General features: G+C 37.0%; 1 protein-coding gene across 6 annotated transcripts in view; it reads right to left on the minus strand.

Annotated features, from left to right (window-relative positions):
- The window catches only part of SGCE (sarcoglycan, epsilon), a 72841-nt gene extending 55422 nt beyond the window's left edge, over window positions 1-17419 (minus strand). For 4 of the 6 annotated variants that reach the window (XM_011974679.1, XM_011974677.1, XM_011974678.1 and 1 more), the window contains exon 1: window positions 17200-17419. In XM_011974679.1, coding sequence (XP_011830069.1) covers window positions 17200-17308 — 109 coding nt within the window. In that variant the 5' untranslated portion in view covers window positions 17309-17419. Of the gene's footprint in view, window positions 1-392; window positions 501-17199 lie in introns of all 6 variants that reach the window. The other 2 variants (XM_011974674.1, XM_011974675.1) reach the window with 1 other exon arrangement.
- Between the last annotated feature and the right edge of the window lie 35 nt (window positions 17420-17454).

Below are 17454 nucleotides of genomic sequence, written 5' to 3' on the forward strand. Positions count from 1 at the left end.
TCCAAGGTTACATACATACTGTTTTAAATGATAGATGTTAAATATACGTTTTTCAATATTATAAATAACTTGTTATAGTAACTACAGTAGGACAATTTTTATAAGTGGCAAGCTAGTGACTGGATAAAAGGTAGGTTAAAAACATAGGAATGGTTTTTAGTTTTTCTTTAAAAAGGGCAAAGCTATAGCCAAGGAAAAGGACTTGAAAAATAATGGATTAAGAACACAGAGGATCAGAAGTTTTAGCAGATTAGGAAAACAAAATTTTATTTTTCCAGACTAACAACAACAACAACAAAAAGCCACACATGACTAAAAAAGCGAAGAGACTATTGGAAGCAGACATTTAATTGGATCCCCCAAAGGGATTTAGATTTACAACCTAAACTCACCATCTTTCATCCCAGCAGCCATTTTTCTGCTGATAATAAAATTGTTGGCCTGTCTGGTCTTCCAGTTAACTGTTCCATTTATGCCATCAGCACAGCTTAATAAAAAAGCTTTTCAGAATAAAAAAATGTACAAAAAAATGAAATTAATGTCATGTTAAAATGACTATCACAGATCACCTACAATTAACTGGGATCAGATTCCTTCCAGCCCAGCTAACCGTTTAATTCTAGTTAGCAAATATTTGTTGTATGTTGAAACAATGAATATGTGGGGATACAAGACAACCAAGGCATAGTTCCTGCCCCTGAAGAAGCTTACAATCTATGGGGATTGGCAATTCATGTACATACACACATACATATATATGTGTATATATACATACACACACACACAGATATATATAAAATAAATCATAGTAATTATACACACAAATGGTAGAAAGCATAAGTGCTATAAGAACACTGATGGGGCAGCAATTATCTCTGGCTAGGAATGTTGTGTTAAGTTTAAAGTAACTTTTAAATTCACAGTTGAATTTTCCTCACACTGGCAGCAATGACTAGGATAGGGGTTAAGGAATACTAAATAGGGGCTACCACAAGAGTGTCAGATAGCAGTCAGGGTAAAGCACAAGGAAATAAAAAGTGGTGCCAATTACAAGACAACATGGAGATAATACTGAAAATACTTTTTCAAACTGCTAGGTGTAAGGATAAAAGGAAAATCAAAGATGCCTTTGAAGTTTTTATCTAGAATGACATAGAATAGCAATACATTAGGAACCTCAGAAAAGTCAGTTTCAAGAGAAAGAAGATTAATTTGATTTAGGATATGTTAAACTTAGGGTACTAGTTGGATATCTAGGTGAAACGATTTGAGAAGAAGATAATGTAATGGAGCTTCACATACAGATTTAAAGTTCTTCTCCAAAGAAATGATTATTGAAGCTAAAGCCCTAGTGTGATTCCCTGGTAACACATACATCAGGCTCTTACATAGAAAGTGATCTGGAGCAAATATATGTTCCTGTTCTTGACCCATTCATTGATCCTATTTTTCATCATCCAAACTGCCAATCTGCTGTCTACTCTCTGATTTTTCATCCTTACATTTTAGACATGATAGATTTGGGCACCATTTTTTTCTGATTACAATATTGGCTCTCTATCCTATTCTCCATTGGGCTACTTTAGGTAAGTTCCTTGTGGATTCAGTTCAGCCCAAGAATTGCCCAGGGGATTTGTCCTAGCTTCTGTGTGTTTGTTTCATTTTGTTTGTTTTTGTTTTTTGTTGTTGTTGTTGTTGTTTTTGAGATGGAGTCTCACTCTGTTGCCCCGGCTGGTGTACAGTGGTGCGATCTTGGCTCACTGCAACCACCACCTCCTGGGTTCAAGAGATTCTCTGGTCTCAACCTCTGGAGTAGCTGGGACTACAGGCGCGCACCACCATGCCTGGCTAATTTTTGTATTTTTGGTAGAGATGGAGTTGAGGCTGGTCTCGAACTCCAGGCCTCAGGTGATCCACCCACCTCGGCCTCCCAAAGTGCTGGGATTACAGGTGTGGGCCACCACACCCAGCCTGTCCTAGCTTCTGGACCTGGTATGCGGTAAGGAAGAATGCTCAAAAGGAAGAGGGACAGCAAAAGCAAAACAACATATTAGTAAATACATTAACATATCAAAAGCAGAGGATGATTCAGCAAAGAAAGAAGAAAGAGGCAGTCACAGAGGTTAAAAAATGAAGTCTGAAGAGTCACATAAGCCAACGGAACGGAAGAGACATGTCAAGAAGGACAGTGTGATCAACATCCTCACTTACTGCAAAAAGGTCAAAGAGGATGAGAGCTTAGAAAAGACTGCTAGATTTGAAAAGTGAGAAGTTACTGGTGACTCCTTGAAAGTGGAGTTCTGATAAAGTGGTGAGAGTAGAAGCCAAACTGCAAAAGGTCAAGACATAGATGCAGAAATTACAGTTAAGCTTTCAAGAACACTGGTCAGAATAGGGAAGCAAAAAGATCAAATGATAGACTGAAGAGTGGCAAGGTGGACAGAAGGTTGGTTATTTTAGTAGGGATGACCTATTTTGTATCTAAATAGAGGAAAAGATGTAAGGGGGGAGAAAGAGATTAAGGATAAAGAACAGGAGCATAACTGATAAGATACAATCTAAGAAAAGGTAGAATGGGTAGGACAAAGCATATGGAAGTAAGGAAAATGCTTTGGGCATGAGAAAGGGAAAGGAAAGTGGAGACAGCAACAGTTAGTGGGGTATAGCAAACTTCACTTTAAAGGAGCTCCCCACCTTAATAAATCAGAGATAAAAGGCATATTTCCTTTTCAAACTAAATTTCCAGTAAAAATCTGAACTTTATGAAAAATCCACCCTTCAAAATGAGAAAAGAATACAATTCAAAACCCAGATTATTATTAGTAGTAGTAGTAGTGGTAGTGTTTTTAGAGATGGGGTCCACTATGTTGCCCAGGCTGGACTAGAACTCCTGGGCTCAAGCAATCATCCTACCTCAGCTTCCCAAGTAGCTAGGACTACAACAACTGCTCAGACCACTGCAGCCAGCTAAAACCGAGGTTACTAATTTAATCATTACACATTGGATGATTGTATCAAAATGTCACAGGTGCCCTTTATGTATGTACAATTATTACATATCCATAATTAAAATTTTAAAAAGTTATTAAACCCAGGTTATTAAAAACAAACAAAACCTCAGGTGATCATGTTAGTGCTACCTAGGAGTACAAATCAAAATCCACAGCACCCCCCAAAATAAGCTACTTAATTTGTATTCAATTTTAAAAATACATCAAATTAAGAATATTAATTTTATCTACTAAATGACCAGTGTTATGAATTTCTCTAATAAATGGTTAATGTATTTAATAACTGAAGTTATGTATTTTTAAATCTAGATGAATAATACAGGAGGCATTTCCCAATAATTTAAGCTAAAACAGGATCAAAAATATTAATAGTCTCTTGTGGCAAAATACTCTACCCCCAGGGTTTTCCTGATGGCTATGTTCCAAAAGCAACATGCTAGTTACATAGGAATCACATAGGCAGCTCCCCTAAAATACATATTCACAGGTACCCCCAAAATATACATAGTAAAAAAATTCTGAAACACATATTCATGACTTCACCATGGAGAGTCTAGGTAGGTGGCTTACACAGTTCCATCAGGTAATTCACATACAAAACTGTGAACTCTAGAAGACAGAAGAGCCATTACAGAACCCAAAGAAATATAAACTATCACCTGAGTTACATATGCAACAAATGTAGGGCTGACCTTAGAAGTGAAAACCCTACCCATTCCAACCTCCAACTGATTTACAGATACAGCCAATCTGCAAAAACATACGAGACCTTGCTGGATAGTGGAATATCCCAACTAGAAGGACAAGAAACAGGTGGCCAAATTCTTCTCTACAATGTTCCAAAGAACAATGTATGTGTGGATATGACAAGCAACATTTAGATTTAACTGCTTCCCATCACCACCTCCTGAGCAAGGTGCTTTCACATATACTGTCTAATTCAATCCTTACAAAACCAAATCAATCTATTAATGTGTCTGAAGATTATAGGGGCTTAATCTTAAAGCATAATGAAGTAAATCCTGCAGGCAAGCAGACACTCTATAGAACTCTCCATTTCTCCATGAACTGGGTAGTTACCATAAAGAAAGAACAGGTTGAGTGCCCAGACAGTTTCTCCTTTGTTCCTTCCTTTATTCTAGCTCAGTGGTTCTCAGACTATGTTGTGCATAAGAATTATTGTTCAGAGTTTTATACACAAAACTACACATATTATGCCTTATGGGCGATTTAAAGGATTAATTAGGATAACTTTAGGTCTATGGAATTTTTTCTTACACCCTTGCTTTTAGAATCCGACTAACCCAGCATAAGAATTAACACCACTACATGTCCTTGGCTAGTGAATCAATGCATCATTGCTCATACTTTCCAGGTCCTGTAGAAGGGCAGCCTAGTTGGCTTTTACAGGATTCAAAAAGCAAACTGAATTGGTGTCTCAACTGTTTAAACAGAGAGGCAGGGTAGAATAGTTTAAACACAACACACAGACGTTGCTCTATTTCAAGGCCAGCACTGCTTTTGAGCACATTCATTTTTTGAAAGTTTGTATTGATCCATATGAAGTCCTACTTTGACCACAGAAGACTAAAGTCCAATAAATCTCAATAAAAGGATAATGTTTTATGGCTCTACTCCCCAAGCAATATCACTAAAGGCAAGACACGATGCCACGAATGATGTGCTTAAACCAAGTCCCACATATTGAGGGAGAAACTTTAATAATAGGGAAATAACTATTTATTTTTAATTGTGTGTCCAATATCATGGATCCACCTGACTAACTTCTTATATAGAAAAGTATTGTATTCTGTATATTGACAAGTACAGAGTACTCATTGAAAAAGGCTAGTATTTTAAAGTTTAATTTTCATTAGAAAAGGACCAATGCATTTTTTAATGTGAGAATGAATTTCTCTAGGATGGAAAAATATGACTCAATATTTAAAATATTTATCCTACCTACAACTTTTCAAGATTAAATCTAATGTGTAAAGATATGTCAGACTTGTACAGACCGGTTCTTGAACTTCCTCCAAAGACACTGGACTATCCCCAGGAATCCTAAAAGGAAGAGAACACCACTGTGCTCACCAGGTTCATGGTAATCTACATTACAATTACATCTGGGTGTGAGTTTTACTCTGGTTCATAAACACAGAAACAAAGAATCATATGTATCTTGCATTTACAAAGCCCAAGCTAAGAAAGCATTCACACAATTAGCCAGGATATCACTGTACATAATTTAATCATATTTTCAATGTTCCCCCTTTAAAATCATCAAAGCCTAAATTAATCCAAAGGTGGCTGGCATGCCTTCACCTTCCCTAGAAACCATACGACAGTTAAAGTTTGTCTTAAGATTCCATGATTCATTTTGAGTCTTCTAGCAGCATAACTACATTTCATCTGGCCTGGGGCAAGCAATCTCTGAAGAGATATTACTGTTACCCAAACTTGAATAATTTGCTGACTGGGGGAGGAGAGGATTGCTATTTAATAAAAGTAATTGAAGAGCTGTGAATAGTGACTGATTGCTGATGAGCTAATCAGAATATCAAGGAATGGAAATAATAAATAATAACTTATTCAGACATCACTGTCCAAGTAAACAGCAGGATATGCCAAATGAAATTTAATCTGATTATCATACTCACCTTAAAACCAAACTGTCAAGTCTTTCTCTGTCCACTACTTCATCTGTCTCTTTCATATTTCACTGTAAGGGGGATGGAAGACTTTGTTTTCAGAAGTTAGTTATATAGCTCACGTGTCCTGCATCCCTTCCCTTCTCTTACCATCCCCATCCAAGTTGCTATGTTGCTCCCTGACCCTCTACATTTTTCTCTTCCCTTCTTCTATGTAATTCTCCCTATTTCTTTTAAAATTGTTTCTTACACCGAAACATTGTTTTTATATTTTTCTCTCTAAAAAGTGTAAGTTCACTATTACTTCTCTTCTTTAGCTACAATGTCTTAAATACAAAGTGCTGAATACTACACTAACGGTTGTACACATATTAACTAATGTAATCCTTACAATGACTATGTGAAGTAGGTAGCATTCACTCTATTTTACAATGAGACTACCAAGTTTAAGAAAATTATGTTAACTTACCCCAGGTCTTATGTTTACTAAGTGGCAGAGTTGAATTTTGAACCCATTTCGTGGCTGACTGCAAAGTCTATGTCATGAACACATCAATACTATCCCCAAATACAGTCATGCATTGCTTAATAATGGGGATACTTTTTGAGAAATGCATTGTTAGGTGATTTTGTTGTTGTGCAATCATAGAATGTACTTACACAAAATGATATATACATTTTTATTTATATATTTTTTTTCATATAGAAAACCAAAGTTCCCATCACCATTACTATGCTATTGCTGTGCAGTGGAAATTAATCTCATGTACTACAGGCACCAAAACAAGAACAAAAACAATTTGTTGAAAGAAGAAAGCTTTAAATTTTGGAACCTATGAGAAAAAAAATGGCTTTACTGAGGAGGACTGTCTACCCCAACCTCTGAAAGGAGCTGGGAAAAGATAATCCTAAAAGAAATGTCACAACAAGGCTTTAAATGAAGAATGCCAGAAGCAGCTAAAAAATTAGATATAAGAGACTTTAGAGTGAAATAAAAAAGAAATGTTACAGCAAGACTTTAAATGAAGAATGCCAGAAGAACCTAAAAAATTAGATATAAGAGACTTTAGAGTGAAATAAAACTGTAGTGCAGAAAGGTAGTGTTTAACATCAATCTTTACAGACACAGGGTCTGGGTTCAAATCCTAATTTTTGTCCATTGGGCAAGTTACTCAATGTCTCTGTGCCTCATCTGGAATAGAATAGTATCCATATCAGTGACAAACCGTTGAGTATTAAATGACATAATATATTTAAGAACTTTAGAAGAATGCCTAGCATATAATGATGTCCCCCCAAAATAAAAACTATTATTACATTTACTCTTCATCTAATTTGAAGAAAATGTTGGATTTCCTTAAATACAATCATTTTAAAAAACACATCTTCAAATGAAAAAAAAAAACTGTCATCACTACAGGTGGCATTATATAATAATACAGCACTCTCACTTTTTCCACAATCATGACACATGTGAAAAATGATATTCTATAGAAATATATTATAGAGTCAACAGTAGAGGCTACTCAGAAGAGGCAACAGTCATACCAAACTCTACTACATGGTTGCCCAAGGGCTAAAAAGATGGCAACTCAGCCAGTCCTCATTCTCTGCACTCAGCCAAGTTGAGGGCTGCAGTTTAACCCTTTTTAGGGAAGCCTGATGTAATAAGATATGAATTACATTGATATTTATATTCTGACTCTCATAAGCTTTTAGATATTTATTTAGAGGAAACAATGCAACAAAAGCAAAAAGTTATGTGTGAGCAAGACTCAACTGCATTAATCACAATATCAAAATTGAGTGGAAAGTTAAACGTTCAATATAAGAAGTGTTGGTTTGACAGAACAGTTATTGGAGAAGGGAAAGTTCCTCACTTCTCTTGGTATTTTCTGCTCCTTTGCTCAAATAGCCAGAGAAGATAAGTTTGGGTTTCCACTCATGGGAACAGTACTATATCTCAGATGAAATAGGAACACCAGTGGGAACTTTAACAAAAACAATGCACATAAGCAACAGTTACATGCACCATTACAATTTAATGTTCTTATTTGCACAATGTTGGACTATTGTGAAAATAATACAATTAGTGAAAAGCAGAATAAAAAACAGTATAAAGGCAATGTAAAATCTAGTGTAATAGTGAAATCTAGTGGAAAAGGATTAAAAAGCCAACTGTAGGAGCTGTTGGGTTAGGGATATAAAGCTGCAGGAAAAATTTCTGTTCACAGTAAAAAATACAACAACACTCATGATCTTTCCAACTAAGTAACCTCTAAAGAAGAAATATCCTCATATTGGATGTTTGCTTTAAATTGTTATTAATTTTCTTAATTATAAAAATCCATACATTCTCATTGTACTATGATACATTCCAATAGTATAACCAGGAAGATACAAAATATAAACGTTCTCTCTCATATCCCTGTTGCCATCCCACCAATGTCACTGCCTAGCGTATCTACTCTTAATCGTCTTGGCATCTTTCCATATTCTATGTGTATACACACAAAACACATACCATGCTCTTTTTTGCATAACATGATCACATTTTTTCACTTAGAATATATCTTGAACATGTTTACATGATAGCACATTTAAGGCTACATCGTTTTCTGCTGTGTCTCAATCATAATTTATTTATCATCACCTCAAACTAAGCTTGTCCAAACTAGGACCCATAATCTTTCCCTTAAAAACTGATCCCATTCGAGCCTTCTTCATCCTGTGTGTGGCACCACCATCTGTCCTCACGTAGATGACAGAAATCTGGAAATCATCCTTGAAATCTTCTCCTGACAAACTTAGCACCAAATTCAATGCAACACTCACTCCTGTTGTTTTTTACCCCCAAAATATCTCTCCTATCTTCATCTCCCCATCACCACCCTAGCCCACAAAGTCATCATCTCTATCTTCAATTACTAAAGGAGCCTAACTAGTCTACAACAAGCTATTCTGATCCCTCCAACCCTTTCTTCACAAACAGCTAAAGTGCTCTTTTTGAAATGCAGATCTGATCATGTCCTGGTTAAATCCCTGCAAAGATTTTCCCATTGCTCTTAGTATAAAGATTAAACCCTTTAAGGCTGTCTACCAGGTTCTGCAAAATTTGTTCCTTGATCTCCTCACTAGCCTCATTTAACATTGTGCTCACCCTTCTCTTTCTGCCCCAACTCCACTGGACGTCTTTTAGCACTTTCTGTTTACCATATTAAACCTGCCCCAGGCCCTCTACAGAGGTCTTCCTTTTACCTCAAATATACCGTCCCTCCTTACTAATATTTACTCATCCTTAAGATCTGAGTGCTTCCTTGGAAAAGCCTTCCTTAAACCCCCTATCCGGCCAAATCCTCTACTTACAAGTTCTAGTCATGTTTGTAGCACTTACCATAGTTTTAAGGGCACATTTATATGCGTAAATGTTTGATTAATCAACTAATCTTGAAAAAAAAAACCCTGTCCTTTGTCAACCCCACTAGTGTAAAAAGTTCCATGATAGCTGAGCTGTGTATTCCCCAGCATCCAGCATGGGATCTCAAAACTAGTCAACACTCAAAAAAATGAAAGAATAAAGGAATTACTGGCCAGGTGTGGTGGCTCACACCTGTAATCCCAACACTTTGGGAGGCCAAGGTGGGAGGATCACCTGAGGTCAGGAGTTCAAGACCAGCCTGGCCAACATGGTGAAACCCTGTCTCTACTAAAAATACAAAAAATTAGCTGGGTCTGGTGGCGGGTGCCTGTAATCCCAGCTACTTGAAAGGCTGAGGCAGGAGAATCGCTTGAACCCGGGAGGCGGAGGTTGCAGTGAGCCAAGACCACACCATTGTACTCTAGCCGGGCAACAAGAACAAAACTCTGTCTCAAAAAAAAAAAAAAAAAAAAAGAATTACTAATTAGTAAAGATAACCAGGATTTTTTCTAGTTTTTTTCATTATGATTATCAATACTATAACAAAAATCCTTATCTGTATCTTTGAGCACCTTCATCATTATATCTGTAAGCTAGACTTACAGTAGTAAAATGGTTAGACAAAAAATAATGTACATTTCAAATTCTGATAAGCATGTGTAGTAATCTGTTCTGTTTCTACTTCTGCAGTACTGGTGTTTCATGAGAATCAACCCTGTAGCTACAGAAAATGAAAGATGTTAAAAGTGCTACACTGATTAACTATTTCATAGAAGAGAAAAGCCAATGTCATTTTACTGCACAGCAAGAAACATGAATTTGCTAAGAAGGAGAAATAAAAAACCTCAGTGCTATTTTTTCTCTTATTTTGCTTTCCAGGGTAAAAGAGCAACTATCCTTCTATGCATACTGCTGAAGAAATAGGTAACAAATATTCCACTTTAACTGCTGTAAGAAAATTACTGTGATCTCTTCTTTCAAATTTGCACTGAACCCCAAATCTCCATAATAATTCAAGTGGTGACCCGACAAATGAGTGAAAAGCTAAAGAATGGGAAAGAATTTATACCAGACTGCCTAACTCCTATACATTTTTTAAATGAGCGGCTTCATTTATCAGAAAAGAAAGTCTGCGTACATGTCACAACAGATGCCGTGGCGATTCCCGTGGTACAGGATGCCAAAGATCTATTCCAAAAAATTGATTAGTCTAAGACAATTAAATACAAAGTGAAATGTACTAAACACAAGAGGTTTTTAAATAATAAAATGCACTTAAACTGCTATAGAATAAACGTTGCATAAAAATTCTTAGATAAAGATACAAAAAAAAAAAAAAATTCTACCAAAGAGTGACCAAAGAAGAAAACAGCACTGTGGCTTTTACTAACATATTGTTTCCAAGAATATAACAATAATCATGCCAGCAACTAATGTTTCGAGGCTACCTATTTATTTCCTAAGGTAACATCTTTAAGTTTTAAAATGTAAACACAGGATTATTACTTCCAAAGCAGGGGAGCCGGAGCCAGAGCAAGCAAGCACTGCATTCAAGGAATTACAAGTAGCCGCCTGTAGACCAGCTGAGCGTTGACAAGCCAGAAACTCATCTTTGAGCTTTTCTGTCTCGGAAATATGAACTCAGCCCAAGAACGCCCGTGGCATCTTCAACAACAGGGATGCAAGCCATCGTAAATTGCTGTTTGCATTATTACAATCCCACAAAAGTGCACAGGGCCCTTTTATGAAAGAGAGAATAAGGAAAAGAGAAAGTTGTTCAACATTAGAAATATACTTCATACAGTCAGAGTGAAAGTGACTGCATTTCTGACCTAACAACTGGAGTGGAGGAGAAAGTTCTAAGCGTGAGGCAGAAGTGAAAGCTGCAGGGAAAAGTTAGAAAATATGACACAAGAATTTTTCTATCATTCCTTCACCTCTCTCATTGGACTTCTTAGTTTGCAAGAACTAGAAACTCCAGGGTATAAAAATAGCTTCCGTGGAATCCAAAACTACTCACAAAAGGGGTCCTGTAAGGAAGTCTTATATACTCCACAAATTCATTTTAAGAAATCATATTTTCAAAGTTTGATATAGTAACTAAAATATACAATCAATAGGCAGATCACCATACAGGAAAGAAAAATCTGCCTCAAGACATGTTTGAGATACTAAGAATGTGCCCTTAAGCCAGGCAGAAACCAGGCTAACCTGAAACGGACAGAAGTTAAAAACATTTGATAAAAATATTTTATTTTGCTATGTAAAAGCTAAAAATTTTAACTGTTAAGTTTTGTAGGGAGATATATCACAAGGGAGGGGAGGTTGCAGAAGGGAACCTATTTCCCTCTGGAGAAGTGGCAGCTGAGCCCCAGCAGCCAGCCTGCCCCCTCTAGCCCTAGGTACCCTCGGCATCCACGGTCACTCAGCCCCAGTAGCCTGCTCGGGCAGAGCAAGAAATTCCAGGAAAGAGTAATTCTAGGAAGCAAATTAAGCAAGTTAAGACACTTTGCAGGGGGAAAAGGAATCTTTCATTTTCTTCTCAGGTTTTCATGTTTGAAATAGAATGGGAGAGATAGGAGGGTGTGTGTTAAATTACCCTGTTGCAGCTATTTTCAAGCTGTAAGAAATGAACTTGCAACACACAGGGCTATTTAGATAGTTTATCAGAAAAAATAAAATGTTCTCATCACAAATGTCTTTCAGGTGAACACTAAAATGTTATCATGGCCTTCAAGTTAAATATTCATTGCAAGAAAGGTGAATATTTCCGATATTTAAAGAACAGAATAAATAAAGTTGATTGTTTTGTTGAGCTGCAATGTTAGGAAGGCCTCATGTTGAAATCTATCTGTACCTTTAACCCACCAATGCTAGTTCTACTTTCCAAAGCAAACATCAGAGAGTTCATGTTGACTGTTTAGTCTTATCAAGTTAAACACTTCCAGACCCTGTGAAGATACCTCCCATGACAGGATTGCCAGACCCTTCAACATCCCCATGGACTGCTCTGGAAGTTGTCTAATTTGTCAAAATCTCTCTTTAAATGTGACAGCCAGAAATGGACACAATACTACAGGTGTGGTTGATTAGAGCAGGGTACTATTAATGTTTGTGACATATGGACACTATACTATTACCAGAAGCTAACTAATTTTTTTTCTTTTGCAACCACATCATGCCACTGGTTCATATTAACCTTCATTTTCCTAAAGAACTGTCACCATACAAAGTCATTTTCATACTTTCATACCAATGAATTATGATGCATTTACTACTATAAAATATTCTTTGCTTTCAGCACAGCATTGCAGCCAACTTAAAAACCATGTTAACTCTAAATTGTTATCAATTTCTAACAGCTATCCCTTTTCAATTCATCCTTGGATTTTAAAGCAAGCCTCCTAGATCTTCATCCAACTCATTCATACAAATGCTGAGGAAGAGAAAACTCAGGGCAAAGGCTTATGATCCTTAACCAGGGATAATACCCTGACCCAAACCCAAGAACACATACACCTCGCCGGTGCTGGTTCAGTCTGCCTCCCGCTCACACAGAAATACTGTTAATTAATCTGCACACCACCTCATACACAAGAACATCCTGTATCCTTGACAAATGCTTTGCAGACAGCAGGATTAACTTACCTTTCAAAACAAAGTGTAAGAAATCTATACATATTAAAATTGTAATTATATAAAAATATTTATATATACAGAACAAAGACTAGAAGGGATACAACATCAATGGAAATGGTTGTTCCAGTGTCAGGCTGTGGAAACTGGAGGTTTGTTTTTTACTTAATACTGTCTTTAATACGGTTACATTGTTTACAAAATTTAAAACACTGGGAATTATGAAGAGAGAATTTAGCTTGGAAGCAATCCATGTGTAACAGCATTTAAGAGCACTGAGACTCTATCTGATCCTACCAACATGAAAACTTGAATCAGAAACATATTCATTGGAAAAGACTTGTTGATACCTAGAAACATTGGCTTTTTCTTCTTCATTTTTTTTTTTTGTTTGTTTGTTTCTTGTACTGCTACATTATGCTTAATATTTCTGGAAATCAGGGAGATAACAGACCGGAGAACTGGATTCCGAAGTTTAGAAAAAGCCTAAATGGAGTGTGTATTAGTCTATGTATGCCCCTCACATATGTCCGTCTGTCTGTCTGTCTGTCTGTCTCTGCTGGGGAGGTTGAGAGGGATAGAAAGAAAACAGTCATCATATTGACATTTCTGTGAAGCTCTGGACTAAAATGGAGTGAAGTGTAAAAGCGATCTCCCCTCCAGCCCAAGAATTTCTAACAAACACATAAACCCATATCATCAATTCCCCCAGAGTCATTTCTTTACACCGAGGGTAGGAAATAAGTGTTAGAATATGCATTTGGGTGTTTAGAGAATATGGAAGGGTGAATTTTAAGGAAAGGATTATTCGAGTAGAGTACGGATAATTAGCAAAAAAGAAAAAGGAAGAAGGCAGGTGGGTATTTTGGAGACAATGTGATCTATAAATATTGCACTTATTAGAATAAGAAACAATCTGAATATTTGACTTGGGAATTTTTTTTAACAAGTCAGGATTTCTTCACTGCTTCCATATTTTGTGTACTGCATGATTTTCACCAGTGGAAAACTAATGTTGGAAACTGGATACATGTTATCTTTATTTCTTTGAAGTTGTCTCTAACCAGTTTTTTCTGGTGCTGTCCCTTATTTTCAATGTCTGTGAGACAAGTGAAAATGCCACTTTGCTTAGAAATGCAATTTGTCCACCATACTATAGGTTAAGTAAAATACATGAAGCAAATCAACAGCTTTTAAATTTATGGCAAACTGTTGTAAAAATGGATAAAATGTTCAATACAAAGTCCACTTACTCTTTGACAACTGGAAATTCTACTTTGCTTAGAAATAAATTTTCCCTACCGTACTAGAACTTAAGTCAAATACAGGTGGTAAGTCAGCAGGTTCGTAAATCCATAGCAATTGTCATTAAAAATGAATAAGGTGTCCAAATAGAAAATCCAGTTATTATTTGACAACTGAAAATTTAACTTCACTTAGAAATATATTTTCTCTATCATATTAGAAATTAAGCCAAATACATGTAATAAGTCAGCAGATTCACAGATCTATAGCAAATTGTCATTAAAAAGGGGTAAAATGTCCAAATAGAAAAAGTGCAATTACTCTTTCACAAGTGAAAATTCCAGTTAGTTTTGAAATAGTTTTTCTAAAACCCTAGAACTTAAGCTAAATACATAAGGTAAATTCAACAGCTTTATAAATACATGGCAAATTTTCATTAAATGGGTAAAATATCCAAAGAGAAAGTCTAGTTATTATCTAACAAGTGAAAATCCCACTTTGTTTTGAAATACAATTTTCTTACCCTACTAGAAGTTAAATATAGGTGTTAAATCAACAGCTTCATAGATCTACAGCAAACTCTCATAAAAATAGATAAAATGTCTAAATATAAAGCCCAGTTATTATTTGATAAAATAAATAATATGCATTAACTCCTCTTTGCTGTATATGCAACCCTGTGCAAAATGGGCAGAAATAGTCAACACCAGGAATAAATATCTGAGAAAATCCAAAATTCATGTAGATATTAAATATCCAAAATATGTTTAAAGTTCTTATCTATTAATTTTGTTTTATTTTTGGTTTTGAAAGTTTTTGTTGTTCTAGACAACACAAAAATGTTGCCGAAAGTATTGCTCTATTAATGTTATCTTTCTGTTTTATTTCTAATATTGTTTTGTTTTTTGGATAACAAGAAGATTTTATCTAAATTACTTATTCACTGATGCTGTTTTTTCCCTTAGAAAATTCTATTTCTAAGCAAAGTGAAAATATTTTCATATGTAGAAGAATAAAAAAAACTATAATATGTTAGAAACAGTGAGACCAGAGAAAATTCTTCTCAGTTTTCTGGTTTTAAATATTTATGTACTAACGTTGTTCATTTAAAATTTTAATTAAAAAATTAATTACTATTATTTCCTTGAAAGAAAGCTCTGCAAACTTAATGTTATTTAACATTTAAAGGCTCTTTGGAAAGAAAATAATCGAAAAGAATTAATTTGATCTTGTTTTTAACATTTAGAAAGTATCTGCAATCCTATGAAAAATATTTACGGTATAGATACCTATATATGCATAGAGAACATCTGAAAAAGCAGACTCTATAATGTTTACTCGTGTTATTGCAGGGTGAAGAGGTTACAGGTGACCTTTTCTTCTTTAGAGTTTTCTAAGGTTTTCTCTCCTGAATTTTGTACAATGACCTGAAATTACTTTTATTACGGTAAAATACTAATTACGTTTTTTTAAAAAGCCCTGGTTAACATTTTGAAAGAAAAAATCAAATTGGTTCGAACTTGTTCAAACTTTTAAAGTCTTAAGATGGAGTTTTGAACTTTAATTTTTCCTACTTTTCATCTATACTGGTTTTAAATCTCAATTTTTAGAAAAATAATGTCTCAGTTAACTAGGTGAAGTAACTTTCGAATTTAAACAAACAAAACTGCTAAGAATTTGACAGCGGTCATCAGAACAGTACTCTACCAAGCATAAGAAATCCTGGAATTATTCTGTCTTGCAGAAGAGAGTGAATATCCTAAAGATTAAATTAAAAGGCACTTCTAAAAAGTGTAATTGTGTTCACCCAACTTCCTAGGAAAATGTCTTTGTTAAAAAGCTGCATTTCATTCATTCATATTCCGGATAGTGGATATTTTATCTCTAATGAAAAGTAAAATCTCAGGAAATGGGCTCCAGTTTTGTTTATTCCTAGAAAGGCTCGCTTTTAAAGTGCGGTGTCTGTAACGTTGTTATGACAATAAGTCAAATTCTTATTGATCCTCCAAGTATAAAATAATCCGTAGCAATGTTACTAAAATGTGCTCAATTTTGCTCTTTAAATATGAAAGCGTTTCATCTGTGTTTCAGAAACCTAACTCAGCTGTAGACAATTTGGTTTTCCCTTTTAACTTAAATTTGTTTTACTAAGATCATCAACAGATTGTCAGTTTCCCAAGCGCCTAACACTGAGGCGCTTAGATGGGAACCCGCGTTAAGGTTTTATTTAGCATCCTTCCTCATCAGTATTTTAGCGTCTTATCAGCCACTGCAATTTTCCCTGACATAAAATATATATGTTGATAGTACAAATGCACGCAAATATTTGTGGCTGAATCTCGGCAACCCGCTGGAAAGGATTAAACGTGCGGTTGCCGTGACTAAACGCATTCATTCAACCTACAAGATTTAGGAAAATGTAACGTTGCAGGGGAAGCAAGATCTCTGTGTAAACCTCGTAATCGCCACCAAAAGTCCGTAGCTGGGAGCCTCCGAAGCCCGCCAAACACAGTGGAAGCATCCACAGCTGTTTTAAATTGGTTTTGGTTTCTGGAAACAGCGCACTTGGTGCGGCAGCATCTCTGGCTTCCAGCCGGGGTTAACCCTGACCTGAACGCCCTGTGTAGTTCCCAGCATTTCACGATTCCGCTTCCCTGCTCCGTAAAACCGAAGAAAACCGAGATTTCCGCCACCGAGAAATGGACTTAGCAAGAGGGGGAAATTCGGTGTTTTAAATGTCAAATTTTTGTGTTCTCTATCACGATCAAGAAAAGGAGAAAAGATGTGTTTGTGTAGCGGGGACGCAGATTGACACCCATTTCCTTTGGCTCGCATCCCGGCCGCAGAGCCCAATCGCGGGGAAACGGCCCCCCCAGAAAAACAGGCAACGACCCCCAGCTCTTTGCTGCAGGGATCGGGAGAGGACTACCCTGGGGCTGGGCGGGGAGGGGGATGTTGGGAACGGGAATTGGAGATGGAATTTCTGCGCCCGCAGAGCAGGGAGGGGCCCGCGGGGGCGCCGAGAGGAAAAAAGGCCAGGGGTCAAGCCTGGGAAGAGAGAAGCTGGGCCGGGAAAGTGGGGTACAGGGCGTACTGAAGGAGGGGTACGGTGGGGTCCGGGACAGAAAGAGAGGCTGGTGCCCAAAGGGCGCGCCCAGGCGCCCGGAACCCGAGCGGGGGATGGGGAGGCGGCGGCCTGTTGGCCCCGGGTCCTCCACGTCGCGCGCAGGCCACTAACCTGTCAGCAAGAATGTGCCAGTGGTCGCGGGGCTCATCCTGCGTGTCCCCCGACCCTGTCCCGTCCAAGCACAGGGGTCTCCCAGCTCCCACCACCGGGGCAATTGCATTCTTGGCCTGGCTAGGCCGTCCGTCCTCGATTCTCCCCTCCCCTCCCTTTCTTCTTCCCTCCCAGCTTGGCCAGTTCAGCATCAGCATCCCGCACCCCCTCGGTAATCCCGTACTCCCTCTAGCGGCGGGCCACTGTAGTGTTGCC

The sequence above is a fragment of the Mandrillus leucophaeus genome, unplaced genomic scaffold (assembly GCF_000951045.1).
Source record: "Mandrillus leucophaeus isolate KB7577 unplaced genomic scaffold, Mleu.le_1.0 Scaffold148, whole genome shotgun sequence".
NCBI classification, from domain to species: domain Eukaryota; kingdom Metazoa; phylum Chordata; class Mammalia; order Primates; family Cercopithecidae; genus Mandrillus; species Mandrillus leucophaeus.